The following is a 27,299-nucleotide window of genomic DNA, read 5'->3' as shown; positions in this document are numbered from 1 at the left end:
CTAATTTTCTTGACCTACACATTATATATGTGAGCTAACATATTTATTAAATGCTGTCAATCTAGCTTTTTGGAAAGCTAATACTTGTTTTTAAATCAAGTTATATTTTTATACGACGTGTTTTTCACATTTCTTCAATACTTCATGCCCACGATAGAAACGCTACGATAAACAGGTAGTTCATGCAAAGGTAGGAAAATAGGCGGGCCCTAACTGTTATATATAAGCATCGTTTATCACCAATAAATATAAAGTCAACACATTTTGGTAGCTAAAATAGAACGATTGCAGTATAGAAATAAAAAAACAAGCTATTATAACATAATAATTTAATGTCAAACACGCGAATAAATAACAAATTGACAATATAACTCAATGAATGGACAAGTAAGAGGCACAAGAGTGAATGCTGGGTCTGTTTGGTCAAGCTTATTTGGCATTTTTTATTTTAATTGACAATGACTACGCTAGAGTGTAACGAAATGATAAAATTTGAAACAATGTACATCTTACATCCTTCATATGACATAAGACAAATAAAACAGCATAGTTTTTGTTAATTATACATTTCACCTTTAACGGCATTATTACTTTACAGTTGGCATAAACTTTATGTGTGGAGTTTCAAAGCAAAATATCTTTTAAATGCGGAAAATAAACGATCCATATATACCGACTTCAAGTATTGATCTCTATGTAGCAAGTGGTTGAAATTTAACATTCAATAGATGCATTCTACTCAAGCAATACTTTTCCACAAGTATTTCACGAAATCAAGCTGTAATATATGGCATGTTGTTCACGTGACACTGCTTCAAGTAAGGCGTTCTTCATTTCAATTTAAAGCCTTTAGTTCTTTGCATCAGATGAAATTTATTTCTGAATTTTTCAGGGATAAACATTTCCGGTTCACCGTAATGACTAACCTTGTTTTCGAAATAAAAACAAATTCTTTTCTGTACTGGTTTATCCTGTTTTGTGGATTAAAAGACCAGTTAGCTATCGGGCACGCATAATAATTATCTTCTTAATTACCACCTTATTTTTTATAAATACCAAAATCTTCAGTGACCATTTGTATTATACTGATTTAAACTCTCTTTATTTTAGTCACTAACTATAGTAAAGGCTCTTATTTCTAGGATAAAATGATGTAATTTGTATTAGTCTCTTCCACAGCCTCACCCAATCCCGTCATCATTGTCCGAAGAATAGATGATATTCTTCTTCGTCATACAACGAATTCTTGCATCTCTATCTCTTCGCTGATGCTACATCTTGTCACTTGATCGTCATTGGTAATAGTGATGGATTCAGGTGTATGACTATCTCCCTCCTCAGACACTTGTTCTAAGGGGAAATGTTTGGGATACAAAGAAAAATTACTTGTCCGTTGCCGTAATGGAGGATGGATTTCCCTGAAAAGAGCAAATTTAGAGGTAATGAAAGATAATATAAAAATTTACTGTATGATTGATAAGTTAAAAATACAAAGACGACTTATTATTCCAATCCACACATCCAGTTACACAGGCATACTTTACATATTCTAATATGCTTTCCAAAATTGATTTATGGGCAGAATTAAGTCCATAAATACCTGTTAATTTCTGTGATCATTGTAGTACATTTGTCATGTTATACAATTGTAATCTATAAACCTTGTACTCTACTAATAGTATTATTGCTATAGAAGTATTTTTCGGCTAGTTAGTTTTTTTCAAGAAGTATATATTTTACAGTACATTTATATATACTTTATGCTTGTCAACCACACTGGAGTAATCAAACCGAAGAATGAAAGTGATCATCAATGTGACTTAATAAATTTATTTTACTGCCAATCCATATAAAATCCAGACACTGCCAATTATAGAGGGGATTCATGGTTCAAAAAATCTCGCCAAACAATGTCATTATTTCAATCAAAATGCGAAAACACCGTACGTTAATATACATATCTGCACGTTGTAACAAATCCATACTGAATCAACCAAATCAAGAACGGTACCAGGTTCAGGTACAAACTGTAATTTTTATCTCAGCAGTACAATAACCGAATGAAAAATAAGACTTGCTATGTGGTCCGTAGACGTTTCTACATATGAAATAAAAGTAAATGGTGGATTGTTCACATACACCACTAGTTATCAGAGGGAGAAAACGAAGAAGGAATTATAATATTCTTAGATCAGTAGAAAGCGCTTGATCGAGTTGAATGGGCATTGGTGGATTTTGTTTTAGAGGCTGATCATTTTAAGGCAAATTTCGCAATTGGATACAAATACTAGTATTGGTAAAAAATGCGACAACTTGTATAAAAACAAATGGTTTTATTTCAAAATATTTCAAAATAACAAGATCAGCAAGACAGGCCTGTCCAATTGCGTCTCTTATCTACATTTTAAAGACCGAACATATGGCCTGTGACTCTCTGCGGAAACAAATCATTGAAAAAATAAAGATTTGTATTCAAGCCTAAAAAAGAAAAAACCCGACAATGTGACTAGAGACTAACAACAACAACAAAAAAAAAAAACAAAAAAAAAACGATATATTTGATAATAGTGATGAATCCAAACAGTATTTTTTTGTAAGTACTTGCCTCTGATTTGGTCCTAATTACAATTAGCTGATTTATAATTATTTAGTATTAATATACGTATATTTTTTACCTTGGAGATTTTTCGGAGTCACAACTAGCTGTATCTTCTGCTTCCGAAAACGTGGTGGTAAAAGCACTATCCTTTGAAAACTGTGAGCTTTTTTCAAACAAAGCCAATCTTTTCACTGCTTGTTGAAGTCGTTTGGTCATATCCTGCCTAAAATATAGTAAATATCTTATTCATACAGATATGTAACAAGTCTACTCAAAACGACATAATATCCTCTATCTGCTTTCTCATTAAAAAGAATTATGGACAACTTCATTTTATAAGATGTATTATGATAACACAACATTACTGTACTAATCATGCATTATTAGGCTATACTAGATATATTATAGATAACATATATTATTATGTTAAGATGACCATCAGAATCAAGGACATTGTATCTCCTTCTTAAGTTAAAGTTCAATAAAGCTTATGAAATATGAAGTATCTAGCACCTGAGTTAACACCCAGGTTTTAGTAGGATTCACTCTATTCGTTTTTATGTATGTACGTTTCTGTTTTTTTATGGATGTATTTTTTTTTTCGTGTGATGACTTAGATTTCCCGATGTTGTCTTGTCAAAGGATGCTCCCCCTCGTTTGTACCTTCGGTGATATACAAATAATAATCTCTATTAATAAAGCACCCAACACCTTAAAGCTTGTAGTTTTAGCGGATGCAGAACTGCGTAATTTGCACTATGAATGGGGTATTGCATGTTCGCAGTCCTTATTTTTCGCTTCATCAGATTTAATGGAATGAAAATAATATTTGAATAACTGGACTTAAATTCTACAAGATTGCATTTTCGCGATTCCCCGTATCTCCCAAATAAAGCGAAAATTACAGGTTATACTGTATGATTTTGTTTTTGTAAATTTGGAGTAACCACTCAAAAGTTAAAATGTATATAATGTACACTAGAATCGTTACAGTAATTTAAGTACAAAAATGACACACTAAACTTTGTAGGATTAGTTCAACACTTTTAGATAATTGAGCCAACAGGTTTGGGAGCCTGGCAACGTCTGAAATATCTACGTTATTCTCCACAAAAATGATATAATTAGTATTGATCAATTGGGCACAAATCGATATAATTAAACACTTTATATTCTGTTGTTGCTTCATTATATATAGAAGGGTCTGAAAAATTCCCAACGATGTTAGAACTGTCAAATTTTCGAAGCAAATTTTTGGTCGTTCCCTCCGCGGGACTTTAACTCGTACCGCTGTGACATCTATGGCAACACCGCCTGCTCTAAGTCCAGCGCCCTAGACAACTCGGCCAGCTAGGCTATACAAAATATAGCTTTCGCTGGCCGGGTGATTCCTCCTCGTAGGATTAATCTAGGGCTGTAAATTAGTACACAATGTATGGTATTATGGGACAGTTCATCTAGGTGTTATTATGTAGGATAGAGGATCAAATTAACGATGCATGTCGCAACAAATCAATATTATACAACGTCTCAGAATGTGACGACTCTATTCGCTACACTGCTCCATCGGATCAAAATGATACAGGGAAGATAACGTAAACTTATAGAAGTCCAGCGCCCTAGACCACTAGCCTAGCTGGCCGAGTGGTCTAGGGCGCTGGACTTAGTGCAGGCGGTGTTGCCATAGATGTCACAGCGGTACGAGTTCGAGTCCCACGGAGGGAACGACCAAAAATTTGCTTCGCAAATCTGACAGTTCTAACATCGTTGGGAATTTTTTTTCAGACCCTTCTATAAGTTTACGTTATCTTCCCTGTATCAATTTGATCGATGGAGCAGTGTAGCGAATAGAGTCGTCACATTCTGAGACGTTATATATATATAACTATATATATGACTATTCTGAGACGTTGTATAATATTGATTTGTTGTGACATGCATCATTAATTTGATCCTCTATCCTACATAATAACACCTAGATGAACTGTCCCGTACTACCATACATCGTGTACTAAGTTACAGCCCTAGATTAATCCTTCGAGGAGGAATCACCCGGCCAGCGAAAGCTATATTTTTATATAGCCTAGCGGGCCGAGTGGTCTAGGGCGCCGGACTTAGTGCAGGCGGTGTTGCCATAGATGTCACAGCGGTACGAGTTCGAGTTTCGCGGAGGGAACGACAGAAATTTGCTTCGCAAATTTGACAGTTCTAACATCGTTGGGAATTTTTCAGACCCTTCTATAAGTTTACGTTATCTTCCCTGTATCAATTTGATCCGACGGAGCAGTGTAGTGAATAGAGTCGTCACATTCTGAGACGTTGTATAATATTGATTTGTTGTGACATGCATCATTAATTTGATCCTCTATCCTACATAATAACACCTAGATGAACTGTCCCGTACTACCATACATCGTGTACTAATTTACAGCCCTAGATTAATCCTACGAGGAGGAATCACCCGGCCAGCGAAAGCTATATTTTTATATAGCCTAGCTGGCCGAGTGGTCTAGGGCGCTGGACTTAGTGCAGGCGGTGTTGCCATAGATGTCACAGCGGTACGAGTTCGAGTCCCGCGGAGGGAACGACAAAGATTTGCTGCGCAAATTTGACAGTTCTAACATCGTTGGGAATTTTTCAGACCCTTCTATATATATACCTACACAATGCGGAAGAAAGAATAGTCGTATTACTGTAATTAAACTCACTCATTTGTTAAATAATCTTCTGGATTTTCGCAAGAATTATTGGGTCCATCATATCGGTGATGATCTACTGAGGACTGTTTTGTTTGATATGCAGAATCTTTGTTCATGTTATTTTTATATTTTTCAGTTGTTAAATCGTCTATCGTTTCCCGCCAAGGAGACGACGACGAGAACCCTGTATCAGTGTCAGTAACACTAAGAGCAGACGAAGTCGACACAACAGCAGGATCCGTAATCGACATTTCTATTGTTTTTGGCCCTTCAGATTCTTGAACGCTATTATCTTGCTCTAAGAAAAAACATGTTGTAGACTTTTGGTCGTCATTCAAAAGATCGTCAGGATCATGTTGACTTTTTCTACTCTCATTCATTTCCGAACTGAAAGAATGACTCCTCTTTCTTAACATAGTGTCTGACTTTGGATTCGAACGGCCGCTAGTGTTGATTGAAAGGTCATTGCTTCTAGATTTTCTAACCGGAAGTTTGTAATACTCGTCCGAACGTTTATTTTCTTCCATGATATGCATGGATACTTTTTTTGCAGGCTCGGTGCATTGATTCGGAACTGATAAAGTATACTTAGACAAAGACTCCATCTTGCAAAGGCTGTTTTTATTCAGGTCTGATATTCGGGAATTATGACGACGGTGATGAACTTTTTCACAACTACTTGAGCGGTCAGAATAAGTGCTTTTCTTATGATGTCGTCTTGACCTCTTCCTTGAAGTTCGCATATATCTTGGATTTGAACTTTGACCTAATCTGCTGTTTCCTCTATATTCAAAACATTTGCATCCACCATATGCTTCATGTAATCGGTCAGGTTGCGAACTGAATGACCTCCCCATATGACGATAAACTGTTTCATCATCGGAAGATTCTGGTCCAGACCGTAATCGAAACCGTCTTTTATTCTTGAAGGTTGGTTCAGAATCAAAAGAGGTGGGAGTAAGGCTCGGGGAGCGCCTTGTACCTCCATCCTGACTACTTGTGACTCTTCGTATTCCAAATTGTGATTCAAAGGGTGGCAAATCGAGTCTAGTGCCGCTTGATTTTGATTTAGTAGCAAAAACCTCTCTCTTTTTTTGAGCATCACAGTCATCAAATGTTTTCTGTCTTTGTATCGATTTTCTACGCTCCCGAACTATTGGTTGAAAACTTTCCGCATTTTCCTGTGATGCAATTTCTTTTGCATTATTTGTTAAATTAGATAAAGATTCGTTACTAGAATCATTAACAATTACAATATGCGGATAACAATGTGTTTCTCTTTCGACATCGGCATGTAAAGAGTTGGTCTTTATAAATTTTAAACTTCTTTCTTTTTGGGATCTAGGTAAGGAAGAGAACGATCGTCGAAGTTCTGATTGTTGAAGTTGGAGAGGCATGAGACCTTTTTCGTGGAATTCGTTGTCAGATGAAATGATTTCAACATCATGCTGCAAGAACTGAAGCTTTCCATCAACTATTCCCGATGTAGCCGAAGTCCTTTCTGGTCTTTCAGACTTGTTCTTGTATGCATCAAAAAGGCGTGCAGCAGCATTGATGTTTTCTATCCCAATGGGAGGTGTTTGAATAGGCTCAACACAATTCTGTTAATATCATAGATACATTGTTTATAACCAAAAAAACGTAAAACATAGAACATGGTCAGTGCTAACAAAAATCAAAAAGGTGCAGTAAAATTTGCAAGTATTGTGATTGAAAATGCCAAACCTAAATCGGATCAATGTGCTAATTAGTTCCTTGTCCAGATTTAAAATGACCTGCTAAGACTAAATCAATGGATATGACTTCCAAGTCCTACAACATTGCTGGTAAGATATTTTAAACCTTTGTAACATTGCAAAAATCATAAGTGATTCGGTCGAATGTGAACGTGAACCGGTTTGCCAGAAACTGTCGTCCACAAAAAAAATTCTTCAGGTAAAATTATTAACAAAAAAATCAGAAGAATTCGTTAATGAGCATACAAGGAACAAGTTAAACAAGTGGAATCATTTTACAATCCCTTACATCACCTTTGCAGTATGTGATTAAACTTAGATACATCTGAATCATTATCTGTAAAATTGAATAATACAATACATATTTTCTTTCAAGTTATTGTATTCTCACTTACTTCCACTTTTAAGAAATACGAAGTTGCATCGTTATCATATCGGAATCGAAAGGCCGTTGAGCTTGTTGGAGTCCCTTCCGAGGATGGGATGAAGTTTTGATGCGCCGGAATGGCATTTTCTGTTAAAATATACGTTTATTGTATTCAATTTATTCTAAAGATATATATATATATATATATATATATATATATATATATATATATATATATATATATATATATATATATATCAAGGTTTAAAAAGTAGTTTAAGAAATTACATTAAGACCATATTGCACAGCTATTTATTTTGTCCTCACTATTTAATGTGGAAGAAATGACTGACTTAGCTTTGCAAAGCGAGAGATAGTTCACAGCTATTGAGGTAAGTTCTTTGATCACTGATTGTCGTGATTCGTGCAAATTTTCCACCTTAAGATGCTCATAATTGTAGTTATATGGGGTTCACTTTAAGTTTAATAGTGAAATTTTAGAAATACTTTCTCCCTCTCTATCAGAAGTAGAGTATCATTCGTTTAATGTTTGTCGTCAAATGGTGACTGTCACGGGGAAAATGAAATTTACTTTTAAAAGGAATACTGTTTTTTTGCAGACATATTTTGAGTGGGCATATAGCGTGATTGTGATTTTGATTATTATTTGAAGTGTGTACTTTGAATTTGAGATGTGCATATTTAATTTTGAAAAATGACGAAAAAGTATTGTGATATTTCTAATAACTGACCAGCTTGTTTCTTTAGAATTTGATCTGTGTCTTCACAGCATTTGAAGTATCGACTACATCGTCTCCTTGTCAACATAAGTATCCCAAAGAGTAGTAATAATATAAGCACTGCTATCATGCCAATCCATATGGGTTCATCCATCAATGTCTTGTCAGATTTCACACCGACAATTGGTTGCACCTTTGTGCTGCAATTACGTCCTAAAATGAAAAATCGTGTGCTAAGATAGAACACAACGCTTGTAAAGACTGTAAATAAAATACCCTGAAAGTCAGTTGAAATCAGCAAAATGACTCAATCTGTATTCCTTACAAAATAAATATATGAATAAAATGTTTATTCTTACAAGTTGAACAGTTGAAGTTTTATTTTTTTAATCAGTCAGTCACAAATAATAATGTTAATAATTATAGAAAATAAAAGTAAATATAATAAAAAAAAACAAACAAACAAACAATCAAAAACACATCTAACCTTCCCAATCTTTGTTGCAGCTACAAGTTTTTCCTGAAATTAAATCTTTGATACAGACACCATTACCAGAACAGATGGTTGAAGCACATTCATTAGACGACATCTCACAATTAGCACCCCAATAATTATAACGGCAAACGCAAATGTAACCATGATTATCTAATATACAACGGCCATTGTTGTTACACACTGAAAGGTTGCACCATGACACTTGGCAAAACATACCTATAAAATTATATTTTACATTAGCAGGTTACTGACAGTAATGACGTTAATGAAGATTAACGCACTGTGTATTCAGTGAAAACGAACACGAAAATTATACTGAATCCTTACTCTAACAGTGCACTTTGTTCATGCACTCAGCTTCTAGTGGCGTCCGACTGCTCATTTTTTTTTACTTTGTGTGTGTGTTCCCTTGTCTATTTGTTTTCCATGAATTACCAATTAACGGTTTATTATTTTGATTACCGTACGAATCATGATTCCCTTGATTCCCTCTTGTGTCATTATTTTAAATTACCATGCACAATGAGAAAAAAATATTTTATTAGATCAAATAATAGGGGTACAGATACGAATGCACTGTGTATATATTATGAACTTATTTTACAATAATACGGAAAGTTTTCCCCAGTAAACCTCTTTAAATTCAATACAATATAGTGTCGCGTTATTGAAAAATAAATGATTTCGTATTAATTTCTACTTTTTCACTATTACAACCCAAGGTTAGAAAGATTAGTTCAGAAATCACCGATATTGTACATTTCACTACTAAACTATACGACAAATGCGATGACTTTTTTGCTTGGTATAATATTTTTTTTCATTTCTGACATATATTTTGTACAATCCATACGCTATTTCATTTGGAATAACCATATCTCATATCAATATTCAAGGGTTTGTCGACGATGTACGGTCTTTTGACAGGTTAAAGAGTATAAATGTGTAGACGTCGTTTAATATTTGCAAAACTACAGTCGCGAACTTGTGTCACAACTGCAATCAATTGTATTCTATTGTATTAATCATTGTATTTTCTTTTATCGAAGACGTAACAAGATGGATGTTTTATAGGTTAAACACGATATCATAAACTTTCTGGAACCAAGTGGTGATGGAGAGGGACAAACAACTAAGACAAAAAGTGATCATCAGTTTGTTGACAACCGTTACAGACAACAAAATGATGATCTATTACAATTTTATTATAAGTTGCACATCGTGGTTCCGAAATTTGAAACCGTGTGGTAGCCGTAATCGAAGTATTCATAGATTACGGTTGTTTATATTTTGTACTTTAGTTTAAAAATTCTTGAATTTATTTAAAGCTGTAAAGAAAAAAAGGAGGCGTAAATTTTGTTTACTAATCATATGAGTAATTTGTGGAACGACGAAATTTTGTGCGTAATTTTTAATGTTAATTGCACGAAAATGATCTATAAACAAATTTTAATTAAGGGTAAGAAAGTTGGCAAATTATTTGATAAAATGCAAATCTGGCTTTTGATTTGTAAAACTCACCTGTAAAATGCGGTAAACAAACACAAATGTTTTCATTTCCTCCAGTTTCAACACAGCTTCCTCCGTTCAAACAAGATGATTGAGAGCAGTTTACAAATGGAACATTAGGAAACAATTCTGTTTTCAACAAATACTGGCTGTCTGAAAAAAACATATTTTGGGGTCATATTTACATATCTGCTAATAACATACTTTTTAAAAATCAGTTATACAATAGATAAGTTGTGCAAACGAATCAACAACATTTACATTAAGCATACTATGCCGATGTTTAAATAAAAATGAATTATTTACTCACATTAAACATAAACACTAAGATTAAAAACAATCGGTGATATTTAACACAACTAGCAACTATCACACAACGCAGATATAGGTCATCCTGTTTCTATGATACAACCTTTAAAGCTGAAAAATTGAGACGAAGCGTTATAAAAACCCCAGATAATTATATTTGGGGTCTGAAACAAATGACTCGAAATCATTATGTCGGAATGACCTACTTGATTCAAAGGTGATTATTTGAACTTTACACATAGGACGGGCTAGGAAGATTCGCATTGTCCCCTTTCGTCGAGATTTCAATATAACAACATAACGATGAAACATCAACGAGGTTGTTTTTGAATATACAATTCTCTGTCCCTAGATCAATGTGAAAATTGCATATGCACAAAATTTTAAGTGCATTTTTACTGCTTTTCGTTGTGTCTAAAAATGTTAGCAAACTTTTTAAATAAATTTTCCTCTTTTAATAGACGTAGTTTGAGACGGATTTGAATGGCTTCCAGAATAAATCGTCTTTAAAGCGTGATATAAATATAGTCTTTGTCATAAAGTTTCGATATAAAACGTCTGATACCATCGCTTTATAGATTGAGATCTAGGCATGAAGCAGAAGAGGGTGTATGGGTTGTCCTTTAATTTTTTTTAAATAAATCAAATGTAAGTTAGCAGTCTGGAATCATGTCATTTCCGATAAGTATTTTGAGTCGTTCATATCTATCCTCTATACATATTAAGACGTTTCCGGCGCCTATTCCTATTTACAATATATATCATCCATATCTTACCTACGTGTAACTATTGTATAAATTTCAAAGGAGTCAATTTAATTGGTTCGAAGTTCCTTTAACTTGACTTTACAAGGAAGCTGACTTAAATTAGTTGTTTTTTATACACTCGTTTGACAATAACAGCTTAATCACTTTGTTTCATATGGCATGTCTTTTTAATACTTCTATCAAAGGTCAAAGAACTTATTTGGAATAGAAAATACAAAAAGGGAAGAAAATCTTGTACAACCAGTATGGAAATAAAAGGGTTTTTAATACTGAAATGTATTTCCAAAAAGATCTGAGATTTTTTTTCTTTGATTTAATTCGTATAATTAATTAATTGAAGTTCTAAGTTGAAACCATATATCTAAAAACTAAAAACCTCGTAATATCTTACCCTCGTGTACAGCATACGTTGCATGAAAAAGTGATGTGACTTCGTAACCCCTGTCTTTGCCAACACTGAATACAACTTTTAATTTATTAAGATGAGACTGTACAATAATGTATTCTCCCCAAAGAGAATCGTTGCACTTTTGGTTATAAAGTTCAAGATAATTATCCTCATCTAAAGTTGTATCTATTATACTGAGATGAGAGGAAAAAGTTTCATTGTTATCACACACAAAAGAATTTGTGACATTCATTGTTAGATAGTAGCCAACTGGTGTGATAAGTTCGGCTACTTGATAGATATTTCTTGGAGCACTGTCAGGATAATGTGGGCTGAGTAATTCTCCGGTAGAATTTGGTTTAAGTAAAAATTTGGAATGTAAAGTTGCCACTTCAGAATAATCTGGAATATCAGAAAATAAACAAGTCGTTCAAAAAAACATCAAGCAGAAAATTGTAGACGTATTTCACGTTTAATGAGATTTCATTGCAAACAATTAGAAATGATAGTCGAAAAAACATTTATATTCATGAATCTTAAACACGGGTTAAAGTATTGTTTGATTGTTCAAACGACTTAAAATTAAGAAACTCAAATATATTTTGTATCCATTAAAAGTTATTCAGTACTCACATTAACACTCACCGATTTTATAGGAGGCGTTGAAACCATCATTCACAAAAAGCTGCTGAGAATTTAGGCATAATTTAATGACATTAGATGACGACACAATTGTTCCTTCAAAAATATCTTGACCACAAAAGTGCCGCGAATGGCCATTAATGGAATAAATAATAATAATACAACTTTTGGATGACGTCATCTTTGCGTAATCAATATATATTATAATACGTGAACCTTTTGGCGTACTGAGTTCCGAACAGCATTGTCGAAAATCGGCAAATGGTTGTTTGAAATTAAACAGTTCGATTACATCTATTTTTCCATTAGATATCCTTTGAAAGCACTGGAGATTATCAATGAAAGACCAACTGAATTTGAATCCTGCACCAAGTATACTAGAGTCACTTTGGAATGTAAGTGATGCATTGTCACTCAATGACGTGAAATATAGAGGTAAATTTTGTGTCATATTGCCACACAAGAATGTTGTATTTCCGAAGCCTTCTAAGAGAAGATAATCGTATGCACAATTTAGTTGGTACTCTAGGGTTAGAAAATGTATTGTGAGTAAAATACGATAAAACTTTGGAGCTGCAAAGATATACTGAACAATAATGTCGTTGTCATACATATGATCCACGTTCTTTAACATAGAAACACTTCCATTTTGTGACTTGAATACCATAATGGATTTTCCATTTTCTATAAAACAACAAGTTACTGCATATTACTTATTTACGTTTAATGTGTAGACGGCTGACAAATTCTGTTGTATTATCCTTTATCAAGTTTGAATGGAACTTGTTCTTGTTTTATTTTGTTCTTTGTGTTACTTTTGTTCGTTTGTATTTTTCTTCGTTGAATATGTACGCGATCCGAGTTCGACTGTACATATTTGTTTATACCAGTTCCGGTCCTGTTACTTACTGAAAGATTAATCATACTTACTTAAAATAACTATATGATATCTTTTTGTGTAAAAGGGGAATTTATCACGACGAAGAAAATTAGAGCTTTTACAACATTTACTTGTTAAAATGTCGCCACAAAGAATCGTCTTGGTGCACTGTTTGTAGACGGTTTTCCAATCTGGAAATACAGGACGCATGCTTCGACAAACTAATATTTTATCAAAAGTTATCTCGATACAATACGCTATAAGATTGGAACATCTCAGTTGTTGAAGCATGTGACCAGGATCACATGTAGAGGAAAATATAATGAAATCAAGTATTTTCCCAAATGAGAGAATTTTCAATTTTTAGTTTCACTTTGCGATTCCCATGATATGCCTGATGTACTACAAAAAAAGTTTTTTTTTCCGCAAAAGCACACATTTTACTTTATATTCTGCAATATCCATACTGATTTCACTAAATTCATTTGCATGGTTGTATAAACCGAACATACCACCTTCGCAGTGTAAATGAGGTCCACTTTCTTTATTCATTACCTACTGACATTCCTCATTAGCTATTGAGAATGCATTCTCATTACCAATGACCATTATGTGAACTTTCAAGGTTTCATTTTTAACCACGCGAAATAATGTCTATTTCTGTCTTTAAGATCTGTTTTTTCCGTCATTACTTTGAATAATTATTTCAGTCATGACTTATTTTAATATGTTTATTTCATTCATTACTCTTTAGAGTATTAAGTACTTCTAAGTGCTGGCGAAGAATCAGGCAAATGTGTATAAGGTGGGGTAAATGAAGAGGAACTACATTTACGCATCATAATCTCCAGAAATAACTCTCAAATGGTTTGTAAAATTTGCCACTTTACGATATAATAGGTCAAATTTAGTTGAAATGCACTATGAAAAAATAGCGAATAGCGGGACAGTTTTCTCTCACTTTCCCTTGTATAAGCAGTCAAATCATATCTACGTCACAGATGCTCAAAATTAATTTCAAATAGCTTTTCGGTTATTTTCTAGATGAATTTAATATATTTGCAGCAAACCAAAGAAATAAACTGACAAAAAGCGACAGAATAATGATGTTCCACCCATGGCCTGAATCTTACACAGAATGGTACTTATACATGTATCTTAACCAATTACACAGAAAAATAGCCGATGAAATGTATAATATTACATTGAATTATATGTTGGAGACTTTGTTTTGTCTGAAGTAACACCAAAAAAAATCTACTCTTATTAGTTATTATTTTTAACTTTGATCTTCTATCTACCGGAAATAACATTGGTGTTTGAAAAACAAGTTTTTTCATATCCATGTTTAATTGACATGTATGGGGTCTGTTTTATTTTGCCAAACTCCTTATATATTTTTAATACAGTAAATTTTATCGGAAATACTAGTATGTCATTTTAAGCTTGATCAAAGTTATGAAGGTGTATCATTTAAAGAACTGGAACGACAATAACCAAAAAGAATGTGGTTTCTTATTTCAATTCCAGGAAAATGTCTGCATTCCTACATAACTGGTTTTGCTAGGGATATTTTCAGTGGGTATTTTGAGAACAGCAAAGTTCATTCTGTACATTATTTATGATTGTAAGTTTTATTGGAGCCAAGATTGCTTATAGAATTAACGTTATCTGTGTGTTATCATTCAGAGACATCTATATTTCTATAGATGTTTTTTACGTCGGCTTCAATTTTGAATACTTTTCGATATACTTTTAACATTGCTATCTCTTATATTTTAGACAAAATATACTCACGAATAACTGCATCAGACCAGCTGCAAACATAGTAGGCACTAACTGAGCATGACAAGTGTATAACGTTACTAACTGGACCATTTTGTGAATATATTTGGTGAAATTCGCATAGACTTTCTAAAAAAAGAATAAGACACACATTAAGTTATTCAACATTCCAAACATCAAATATACCACATTTGCTTTTTAAATAAAAATATTCTGACTGTGATGGGCTTAACCCGACATGATGATAACGAGGAATCGTTCTTGTTTTATCTCTTACACATATTTACACAGAGAAGAAACAGAAAAAAATGCCAAAATAAGACATCCAGTATTTGATGGCGGTTGTATTGCATTTTGAACCTTTGTAATATAAGCAATAACTGAACAAAATTTTAGATTAAAAAAAAACATACATATGCGTTAAACCGGTTGCACTGTAAAATTAAAGTATTAACATATTTATTTGCATACCCGATCCTTTTGTTTAATTAAATTCCTATAGCTTGAAAACGGTTATAGAAAAACATTTTTAAAAAATGAGATTCCTCTCACCGAGACCGTCGAAATACGTGTGTATAAAATATAGATGAAATCTTTTAAAAACTAGTTCTGTGATGCAGAGTACCACTGAAATTCTATCTAATTGAATGGAACTTTGTTCTGACAACAACTCGACAATAAGGATGTTGCAGAGACAGTCGCATACATATTTGAGCGTGTACTCATATCCAGCCGGACTCAATAAATGTTTATTGACGTCAGAAACAAAAAACATGCTTACACCCTAAAATGTTAATATAGAATCATAAAAAACTTACCATTGGACAAACTTTCTTTAGAAACTTCTTTCCACAAAAGTAAAGTATTATTATTACTAAAACCTGAAAAATTAACGACCAAATGATATAAAATGACTGGACAAGTTTCTATCTTGATCGAGGCATCACATTAAATTCGGTGTCGCTCAAATCGTATTTGATATTGTGAATAAAAACGGTGAAATCCTTTGATACATATATTTTTTTGTCAGAAAAAGAAACGCTCCTATGTATTTCAAACATGATTGTTTTTAAGTATTACGTTTGTTTCATTGTCATGTAAACATGTGCTCTAATCCCTGGGTTTTCTGATACATTTTAATTCTGAACTCTTATTCAGTTTCAAGATTACGAATATGTGGTGAAAGTTGTCATGTAGCCTAATTTTATTTTTCATTTCTGACTTTATGATTTTGTCTTTCAAATATCGGCAAGCAATGAAAACGGAGCGTCATCAGTGGGATGATTCAAATACGTAAAATCCCAAACCATAGCCTAAACGTGAACACATGAAATAGGCACGTTCTATATACTAGTACAAAATGTAGTGAACCAATTACTTAAGGAACCAAGATTCCAGCGGAAATCAAAAGAATGTAATTCAGGGAGAAAGACCAGACATGGAAAACAGACAAACACAACAAAGAACATAAAGTAAGATAATAATACATACAAAGTAACAAAAGTAAATGAGCAACTCGGACTCCACTAATAACTGGGGGCATGGACCAGGTGCACCGGTAGGCTTTTCTAGAAACACACGCCGAGTTGCTCATTAAAAGGTAGTACAATACTGTTAGGTCATTTCTGAAAATTTGGTCTCATTTTGTTGAAATAAAGCTGTTTTGAGGCAATCCGCACAGAAAATTCTAGTGTTTTGTCATAATAAAGTGCATATTTTTGAAATTCTGGCTGTGTGGATATTCAAGTCATTTATAAGTAATTTAGTGATTATTGCTATAAAATCCAGTAGCCATGGTAACATACTGGAAGACATATTACTGAGTTGTAGTACAAATCAGGGGTGCTTTTCCAAAACTAACAGACAATTACTATGTTTTATAAAATATCAGGCACTTAGACACTTCCATAGGTTGAAAGCATGCATGGAGTAGGTGGAAAAAGGGTAAAAATAATAAGACCCTTTCCGATTCATTCTCTCACAATTTTAGTTCCAAAAGTTCATGCGAAATAAGGTATTTTGATGCTGAGGGCAAGAACCTAATACGGTAGAGGACTGAAACGTTCCGGATACCATTCTTCATTTAAATTACACCTGTTTACCATTACATATATTACATCTGTCTATGTATAAATGCTTAACTACATTTCAACAATATATCCTCCAGATTTCAACTTTTAAGTTTTACAAAATTTGACCGGGGTAACTTGGTGTGCGAAACAGTGCGCCTTAATGTAACAGTATAGTGCACCCAAAAGTCAAGTCCGGGGCAGACGAAAGAGGAAAGGACACGTTTAACAAATTAGTTTTCAACCGATAAAAAAATCCGTACATTGGTATTATGACAAATTACCTAACGAATATTCATTCTAAATTTGGTTTCAATTGCCCAAGTAGTGTCGGAGTAGAAGCTTTTTGAAAGAAATAACATTAAAAATAGCCAAAAAAAATTTGAAAAGGGGCAATATCTCCAACATGGCTTTACAGAAAAATAAAAACTTAAACGCAGATAGATCTCATTATGCTCAACACTTTAATCATATCAGAATCTGGCTTAACCCAACAGTTATGGAGATATATGCAAAAAATTACTGCCTGACCCTTATGTTCAATTTTTATAACGGCGGCCATGTTTTATGACAAATCAAAAATCCCCACGTCTGTTCTATGCAGGATAACAAAAGGAACAAATTTAGTTTCAGTTGGTTAGGTAGTGTCAGAGAAGAAGGGTTTTGAAAAATTGTTGGTATTGTCAGAAGAGAAGAGTTTCGAAAAATTCGAAAAAATGACGACGGACGACGACGACGTTAGCAAAATGATGGCAATAGCTCACATTGCCTGCTTTCGGTCAGTACACAAAAGAACTAGCAGTATGAACTCTAAAAACGGAATTTACTTCAGGTGTCCTTAAAGGATAATCATGTCCTGCTCTGCTAACGGCAACTACATTATACGGTAAAATCCTATAACAGTAATGCATCTCCCCTACACGTGCCAAACACTATTCACACTTAGTCGAAATCATTGATTTCAAATGAGTATCATTATGTCAATGTAGTAAATAACTGGGAAGTAGGGGAAGACAAAGTTTAATTAAGGTAACCAAACAAAAACAAACACCATAAAATAAACGCCGTTACCAAATATGTTTTGAAACCGGTAAAAATGGTAAAATTTGTGATGTACTATATATGATTGGGATTGGAATTCGATGAGCCAAGATTATGAATCATTTTTGTTTATTCATAGAAAACTTTCTATTGGTGATGTAAACTTCGCGGCTGGCTTTATCTACAGGAAGAAAAAAGTAACTTTAATGTTAGAGTTTCACCTACAAATTGTTTCTGACTCACCGTAGCTGAGAAATCGGTACCACAGTAAATAGACACTAATGGAAGACACATTTGAAAACAAACTTGCATTGTGATCAAGGCAGTGATCGCGTGCATCATCAAGCGAAACTCTTTGGAAAAATGGTAAAATGCATTCTGGTGATGGTTTTTTTGAAAACATGGCATATTTGTGGTTACAACGAGTTTCTGAAAAATAAAACAAAGCTATGTCATTAATTGCTATATTTACTTTCTATTTAACTATTCATCTACAGTCAAATGATTGCAAAGAATACTGTGTTTAATCAATTCGGTGCTTTCGAATAAGAAATTTGTCAAACAATTTAAAAAAAAAATAAATACTTAACCTAAAGAAATTGCCAATTCATTAGCATGTTAAGTATAACATGTTATATGAAATGGAAAAAAGATAAAAGAAAATAAGATAAAAGTTGACCTTTGCTTTAAGAGGGTCCGGCCAATTTTTGTTGTACAAAATGCAAGTTAATTGATTATCATAGAGAAAAAATTAGCAAATAAGCTACTATCAACGTAGTATACATTTCTATTCTATTCTATTTACTAATTTATCACAGTTGCAAGACCCCCTATAAAACAAACATAACACTAATGTTAGGTTTAATCATCTGAAACAAATGTTTACATGGATATATTTCTGATGAAAATGTCGAAGTTTTATTTGCACTTATACATTTCTAAGTGATTTCAGTGTCTACAAAGTATCTCTCATTTTTTTTCAAAATACAGATGAATATCCAGCTTTGACACTTCAATTTTAGACAAAATTGTAAGCTATAAATCATTATAATATTTTACTGACAGTTTTATTAACATACATGTTTTTATAGAATCCCTAAGGAACATAAAATATCTGTTGTTGCTAAGGAAAATCCTTAGCAACAACTGCGTCAAACACGAACAAAACATATCCTTTGGGAAAACGTGACGATCTTTAGATCAAAATCATGTTTAATATTTTAATATGAGTTTTACTGCTAGATTGTTTTGATAATATAAAATAAATCTATAATTTTATTTTACTATTTTGATATAATGATATAAACAGTTCAATATATTCAGTGCATATTATTATATATTAACTATTAGTAGTGTTTTGTATATAACATAGTTCACAAGCACTTTAATTCTTTGACAGATTCATAGTTTAATTTTTTCATTGCCGCTGTCCTTTTCTATCTAAAGACTTGTTAGGTGACAAAAAGAGTCACATTTGAGTCTGCATATACAGGAAATAATATATTCAGCTAGAAACAAGAACACAATTCAGCACAGACGATTGTTAATTTTTAATAATTATGATAAGTAATAGTAAGTAATAAACTTTTGAATCGCATGACGTATGATTGTTATCGAATCAATAAATTCGATGTCAATGAATTGAAAACAAATATGCACTAATATGTTTAAATATGATTGTTAATTCTGCTGATAATACTAATGCATTTGCAGTTACTCATATTTGACACTTAGTTTAGGATCTACTGCAACGTAAAACGGAGAAAAAGACAAAACCGACTGAATCGTATACTGCTTTACATTCATAAAACAAAATCAGCAAAGATTTTCTCACCTGAGTAAATTGACGCTATGAATGAGAACCCGGTTTTTGCGATAGATTTGTCTGATGAAAAAATGATTTTTATTTTATCAATATCAGATATCCAGTTCAATTTTTTCAACTTCTCATTCCAGTTACCACAAAACTTTATGCCTTCATCAGTGCCCAAAGATGATTTTATCGTCAGGCTATCATACTTGCACCTGTGCAATGAAAATTTTAATTGTCAATGCGTTTTAATGTATACGTCTCTAACTTCCTCTATTACTGAAAGCTTTTCAAATGCTAATTATAAATTTTAAACTTTATTAACAACAGAATTTTTGGATTTAAAGCATTAATCATATATCATATTACATATCATTTTATTGTTTGTTCTATGTAAACTGTTAACACAGTTGTTATAGTGTCAAAGATTCCAATACAATAAGGGACGACAACTTCTGCATTCCTGTCATTTCTGGTTTGAAACTGTACATCTGTGAAAGATTTTAAAATTAAATAAAACCAAAATTTAAAAAGTTATATATTATGAATCTTCTGTATAAACGTTAATCCATAAATGTTTAGGCACCGACCATTTTATAAGCCGGGGGCTTGGATCTTGTGGTATAAATAATAAATTTTCCAATTTAATTTTACTCACCCATTGAAAAAAATTAAAAATATGATTCTTTATATTCTATTACATAGCAAGGCAGATTTTCAAATAATAATACTTATGTCAGTTCCTACTGAAATATTCATTCAAATTTTGCGGTTGCAAAAAAAAAATCTTATTCGACATCAACTTTCAGCCACTCCCCATCCCACCGACCTCAGTATGAAAATGGTCAGTGCCTTAAGCCATAAATGTTAAGCTATGGACTTTGTTTTTCATATATCCCTCGTTAGTTTCCAAGAAAAAAAATATAGACTTCGTATTTCTTCTTCGAATAATACAAAACGATAAATATTGTGATTTAATCTATTTTGAAAAAAATAGAATTAGGTTATCAAGAAATGAAAACTGATAACTGGAGCATTAAAAGTGTGAAAAATATTAAGGTCAATAGAAATCATTCTCAATAATGTTAGATAATGAAGGAAAAGAAACTGTATATGGATAATGAGTTATTACAATAGCATACTGCAATTTCACATTATTTCTAAGATTTCTAAGATTTCAGATTTAATTTCGTTTTCAGAATGCTTTCCATTTCCGTAATGAGCCTACAAAACAACTGCCATCTATAGCCTAATGCAACGTAAAAAATAGATTTAGAACGTAAACTTCATATTCTAGAGTAATTATTTTGGTGGTTCTTATTTTGAGTAAAGACATTCAAAAAGACAGGTTTAAAAAAGAGGGTTTGAAGGGGAAACTCATAGCCTATTTTAGAGTACACATATCTGGTAAAATCCATGTGTATGGCTTGAACTCGGCGGATGTTTCTAGAAAAGCAGAACTCCGGGGGTGTTTCTAGAAGGCAGAGGACGCTTACCCTACCGGTGCACCTGGTCCATGCTCCCAGTTTTTAGTGGAGTCCGAGTTGCTCATTTGCTTTTGTTGCTTTGTGTGTATGATTTCAATTACTTTGTGTTCTTTGTTTTGTATGCCTGTTTTCCATGTCTGGTCTTTGTCCCTGGATTACATTCTTTTGATTACCGCTAGCATCTTGGTTCCCTTGTTTACTCTTTGAACATGTAAACATGAAATAAAAATGATCGACTGGGACTGGCACAATAAGCTAACATTATTCATTATAACATGAAATTAGCTTGGCTTGCACCGCAAAATCGTATTGAATTATGACTATTACGGCGACTTTTTGGGGTTTTTTTTGTTTCGTTTTTGTTTTTGCATTTTTATTATTTTTTTATGTACTGTCCCTACTACCCAGATCTATAGCATTTCCAGAGAGAAAAGAAAGAAATTGCATTACCTGCCATTCCTTTATATTTACTTTTATACATGTTCAACAAACATGATGAAAATGTTCTGAGCAAATGATGAGGAATAAATTAAAAGGCACTCGAAACGGGGAGGATGGCAAGTGATATTCAAAATTCTGTAAATGCGTTCAAAATAAATACCTTTATTTAAATATATATATATTTTTTTTTCTTTCAGAATATATCGATGTAGTAAATCAGACCATTCACTCACAAACCTGATATTAAAGTCCTTTGGATTTTTATTTGTTTTGTGAGTGAAAGGTCCGATTTTACACATCCAGAAATTCTGGAAAAAACAATGTTTATTCCTTATGATTTCAATCCCTAACTCTCTGAATATATGGATACTTTCTTTTCTCGTAAGCTCTCTCATTCAGTGAAATTTACCTCCGAAATTGACATTGTAAATGGCGGCATTCGACCGACAACGTGACATGGTTTCAATTATTCATATTTCAAGTATTTACAGGCTACTGATAACTGTATTCTTTCAAAAATGTTTTCAATATACAATGCTGAAAATGAATGAAATAAAGCAGATAATACCATTTTAAGCCTCTAAACTGCTCTATATTTTGTCGAAGCGATGATTGAAATGTTGTTTTCGATATGTACATGAAATTTACACTGTTGTAAAAACTGTTATCGCTGAGGTCGCAAAAGTTGAACAACCAATCACCATGCACGAAAAAGACATTTGCTAATTAGACTGGTATTACTGAATAATATAATATAGTAAATATAATAGATAACCACGTACAAAGTAATTTAACACCTTTGAATAACTTAAACGGAATAATTATTATCAACATGAGAACATTGACGTACCTTTCAGAATCTTCTATCGCGAAATGCAGAAATGAAATAGAGACATGAAACCCAAATGGCACACTGATAGTATAGTTGATTTGTGTAGAAGTTGGGTACTGTAGCGGAAAACCTGGGCTAGATATGGTGACTTCTGTAGAATTAGTATCTAGTCGATAAACTTGGTTGTTAGAAAAAGTCGGCCAGGTCGTTGTATGCATTATTTCTAAACATAATAAAAGACAATTGGAAATAAGTCAACAACATATAAAATATATAAATTTGATGAAAAACAGATGCATTTTCTTAATTTTTTTTCTGTTTTGTTGTGTTGTTCTTTTCATTTTTAGTACATGTATATTAAGTATTTTATTTTTATTTAGTCAGTCGACAACTCGTCAGGAAATAATTCATGTTTTCTACATTTTGTTTCATCTGTAAAATAAGGGAAATAAAATTTCACAATATTCATAGGGGTGCTTCGAGACACTATATTAAGCCAACATTTCCCAATTTCTTAATTTGCTCTTAAAGGAAATAGGAACCCCAAAAGAGTTTACTCTCATTTAATAGTATCTATGTAAACATGCAAAAAATTGTATTGTGTTTCTTTAATTTCAAAGCCTCAATAATTAGCCTTAATTAACTGATAAACACTAACACAGGAGGCTGAGATTTTTTCCTAGCATGCATCATAATTATGACGCATCTGTGGCACTAATCTGATCAAGTATCAAGTAGTATCTTATCGTGTCGTCACACAAGAAATAAAATGTGTGTGAAGTAGAAAATATAATTCAAAACAATTGTATGATAAAAAATATCAAAACTTGAAATTGTTATTTTTTTTTAAATCAACATTAAGTGTAAAAAATAAAAACTGAGATTTGAAAACGATTTTTAAAATTCAAAATCATAATTTGAGACAGCATAGCCGGTCATCAAACAAAACTTAGATGTAAATAATATTACAGTTTTGTAGTATGTTTATTACAAAAACAAAAATGAGAAAAAAACAACATAAATAATAAAAGAGTTTAATTTTCGCTTTGTTTGCATTGCATGAAATTTCAAATTCAAGAATGTTAACTTCTTTAATTTGTATAAAAAAGTCTTTCAAAATATTTTTTTAAATAACTTTTGATTTTGTTTTCAGTTCAACTGAATGGTATCTAAAATTAAGAGATACAAAAAAATTGAGAAATGTATAGAAAAATACAATACATCTGCAGTGTCAATGACTTAAATTAAAAAAAATAAATATTTGTCCTTTTTGTTCCATTATTATCTTGTGTATATTCCATTTAACAGAAATGTAAACTTCACTCACAAGTAAAATACATTTTCACAACCACTTTCATGATTTTCTACTTGTGACAAACTGTACATTCTTCACAGTTTAAGGATTGTTTACTTAATACTCCATCAGATGAAGTGCCACATTTACATCATAATTAGTGATGGTAATTTGGCAGGGAAATTATCTTATAGCAAAGATGGGTGCCACCTGTAACCATAGATTTAGAGCAATTATCCTCTCTAATTAAGTAATTAAGTACAATATAGGAAAATGAACTTCAGATTCTTCCTGTATTATGTAAAGACTATCAATATACCCCACCTGTTGAAAAGGGTTCTTATTCCCTTTAAATGCTAAAAAAAAGTTATTTTTTATCAACAAGTGTCTTCCCTTTCTTTCACTGTATAATCCTTAATATAGCATATTATAATCGTTTGACTTCTATCGGAAGTTTTAAATCATTTATTTCATACATGTAAAAATGTTAAATCGTGAACGTTTAACAATTATATGCAGCGCACAAAAAAAGTCATTTAACGCATTTCTCATTAAGATTTTGTAATTTCAGTCGAAAAAGTGATTGCGATTTTTATTTTTTTTAATAAAAATATCCTGTATCTGTAATGTTTAGAAATTGATATAGTGCGCTTCAAATTATTGCGATAAATTTATTATTGTTAAAAAAAACTCCCAACAATTTCTGAAATTAAAGTAGTTAAGACATTTTTTCCAAGAATAGTAGGATATTATTTTAATAAAAACTAATGCCTTTGTCTATATGTATAAACGTCTCAGAATGTGACGACTATTCGCTACACTGCTCCATCGGATCAAATTGATACATGGAAGAAAATGTACACGTATAGAAAGGTCTGAAACGTTGTTAGAAGTGCCAAATTTGCGAGGCAAATTTTTAGTCGTTCCCTCCGCTGGATTCGAACTCGTTTCGCTGCGACATCTACGGCAACACCGCCTGCACAACGTCCAGCGCCCTAGACCACTCGGGCAGCTAGGCTATATAAAAATATCGCTTTCGCTGGCCGGGTCATTCCTCCTCGTTGGATTAATCTTGGGCTGTAACTAAGTACACAATATATGGTAGTACGGGGCAGCTCATTTAGATGTTATTATTTAGGATAGAGGATCAAATTAATGATATATATCACAACAAATCAGTATTATACAACGTCTCAGAATGTGACGACTCTATTCTCAAATTTGGCAGTTCTAACATCGTTGGGAAATTTTCAGACCTTTCTATTCATTTACACTATCTTCCCTGTACTAATTTGATCTGATGGAGCAGTGTAGCGAATAGAGTCGTCATATATATATATATATATATAATCAAGTCTCAAGTCTATACTACACCCCAATTTTAGAATCGATGCGAGGTTGCAAATTTGCGATGCAAATTTGGTCGCTCCCTCACCGGGATTCGAACCCCTTATCTTCTCTGACATCTATGACATCACCGCCTCCTTTAAGTCCAACGCTCTAGACCACTCGACCAACTAGGCTTTATAAAAATATAGCTTTCGTTAACCGAGTGATACTTCCTCGTAAGTAAATCTAAAGCGCGAACATTAGCATATGATGTAACTGAATAGGACAACCTTTGATGGTATCGAGTAAGACAATAGAGAATCTGTAACAGTATACAAATACAGCCACACCAAGTATATTATGTTTACTTGAAACTTTGTTTCTTTATAATTTATAATTTTGATTGGTTTATTCGCTGATTAAAATTCACATGGGCATACGGAAATAAAAATGGAACGGGCACTAAGTATTTCATTATCACTATAAATAAACAAAAAATTACAAGAGTTTTATTACCTCCAGTTTTCCTTATTTGGCAAATATAAGGGTTTCTAATTGTACATTGTCGGTCATTCCAATAGTAATGGGACACTTGATGTAGACCTTTGCATATTTTATGAAAGGTTGAACGCATCTCAACGCAGTCCTCACCAGAAAAGCCGTCATCGCTTGGTTGATTATTTTGGTAATTTTGATCTTTCCAACCAGAAAACCAGACTGAAAAAAATCACAATGTACAATGTTTAGACATTGTAGGAAAAGTGGAATTCCAATTAAAACAGTCGTTAGGTACAAATTTATTGTTTAATTATTATTAAACATTAAAACATTTTATCAATTATAAAAAATGGAAAAACCGTAATAAGTTTTAATTGTAAAACTGCTGCAATTAAACAGTATGATTTAATTCTGTTTTGGTACTGGCTCATTAATATTTATTTTGATTGTGTTAATTTTATGGTTAAATTGAAACGTAAGGATTGCGTAAAACATGATATGTTTACAGAAGCAATCATATTAAATGAACGTTTTAGACATGCTACAGTGGCGACATTTGCTTAACAAATACCAACAATATGTATTTCTCAATAAAAAATTCTATGAAGAATAAAACAATGAAATGATAACTACTGACACCAAAGCTATTTTAATAGCAAATGGTTTTGGGACGACAATTCTGATTATCAAAACATAATATGAAACTGAACTATGTGTTTTTTTCCTAAACAAATGTGAAATAAATTGAAGAATAGAATAGAAAACCAGTTAACCGTGGTTGTTTTTCAGTATATTTATTCTTAATTGAAAAAAACCCAGAAAAAAACAGCAGTTGAAAATTTAGAAAACATTAAAGCACAAACTAGAGGACTGAATCACTTTGTCTCTCGGATTGTTCAATTTATAGCAAATAATTTTTTTTAATACAACCAAGATTATTTTTAGTTGAAAGTAGGAGAAGTAGCTGAGTAGTTCTGATTGGGATTTTCAAAGAGCAAACTGAAACATGATGGATTTATTCAATTTTTTACAATTAATGTGCTATGTTTCGCCCGACCATATCTACAATTACACGACATCTCAATTTTTAGGCACAAAATCATCGAACTGTAATTTCATGATGTAATGTCAATATCTATTTATGAAACCTGCACTAACAAAACAAATAAAATACAGACTGCATTTGTAATACTGTAAATCTTCCTTTGATAGCATAACAGATTATCTAATTATTTCTTATAACAACTTTTTTTAGTATGAAATTACGTCATCAATTATAGCTTTTTTTAATTTTATTGATTCTTAGAATTTTTACATCATTCACGGGTTCATCACTTGCGATTAAATTGTCTTACAATTGAAATCCATTGGTTGACCATCGGCCCACATGAAATTGTTCTCAATTAAAATATCATTCGCACCAATCCAGAAGGCATCAAGCTGCATAGTACAGTTATCCCTGAAAGAGTAATCATGGTTATAGCGGTAATCAAAAGAATGTAATCCAGGGACAAAGACCAGACATGGAAAACAGACATACACAACAAAGAACATAAAGTAACTAAAATCATACATACAAAG

General features: G+C 32.5%; 1 protein-coding gene across 1 annotated transcript in view; it reads right to left on the bottom strand.

The window, feature by feature from the left end:
- Positions 1-347: 347 nt before the first annotated feature.
- Positions 348-27,299, bottom strand: part of LOC148617317 (uncharacterized) — a 64,542-nt gene continuing 37,590 nt past the window's right edge. Inside the window, exons 8-23 of the mRNA XM_088584934.1 lie at positions 27,074-27,177; positions 25,737-25,937; positions 22,616-22,820; positions 19,862-20,052; positions 18,271-18,456; positions 15,736-15,798; positions 14,930-15,046; positions 12,256-12,936; positions 11,614-12,012; positions 10,159-10,299; positions 8,629-8,853; positions 8,154-8,354; positions 7,430-7,548; positions 5,308-6,899; positions 2,676-2,822; positions 348-1,418 (exon numbers count right to left, since the gene is read on the bottom strand). Of these exons, the coding sequence (XP_088441060.1) occupies positions 1,232-1,418; positions 2,676-2,822; positions 5,308-6,899; positions 7,430-7,548; positions 8,154-8,354; positions 8,629-8,853; positions 10,159-10,299; positions 11,614-12,012; positions 12,256-12,936; positions 14,930-15,046; positions 15,736-15,798; positions 18,271-18,456; positions 19,862-20,052; positions 22,616-22,820; positions 25,737-25,937; positions 27,074-27,177 (4,759 nt within the window). The 3' untranslated portion in view covers positions 348-1,231. The remainder of the gene's footprint in view (positions 1,419-2,675; positions 2,823-5,307; positions 6,900-7,429; positions 7,549-8,153; positions 8,355-8,628; positions 8,854-10,158; positions 10,300-11,613; positions 12,013-12,255; positions 12,937-14,929; positions 15,047-15,735; positions 15,799-18,270; positions 18,457-19,861; positions 20,053-22,615; positions 22,821-25,736; positions 25,938-27,073; positions 27,178-27,299) is intronic.

The sequence above is a fragment of the Perna viridis genome, chromosome 5, assembly GCF_037379345.1.
Source record: "Perna viridis isolate PV_CMFRI_1.1 ecotype Kerala chromosome 5, ASM3737934v1, whole genome shotgun sequence".
NCBI lineage: Eukaryota > Metazoa > Mollusca > Bivalvia > Mytilida > Mytilidae > Perna > Perna viridis.
The sequence above is the reverse complement of the archived record's forward strand: the minus strand, read 5'-3'. Positions and strand labels throughout refer to the sequence as shown.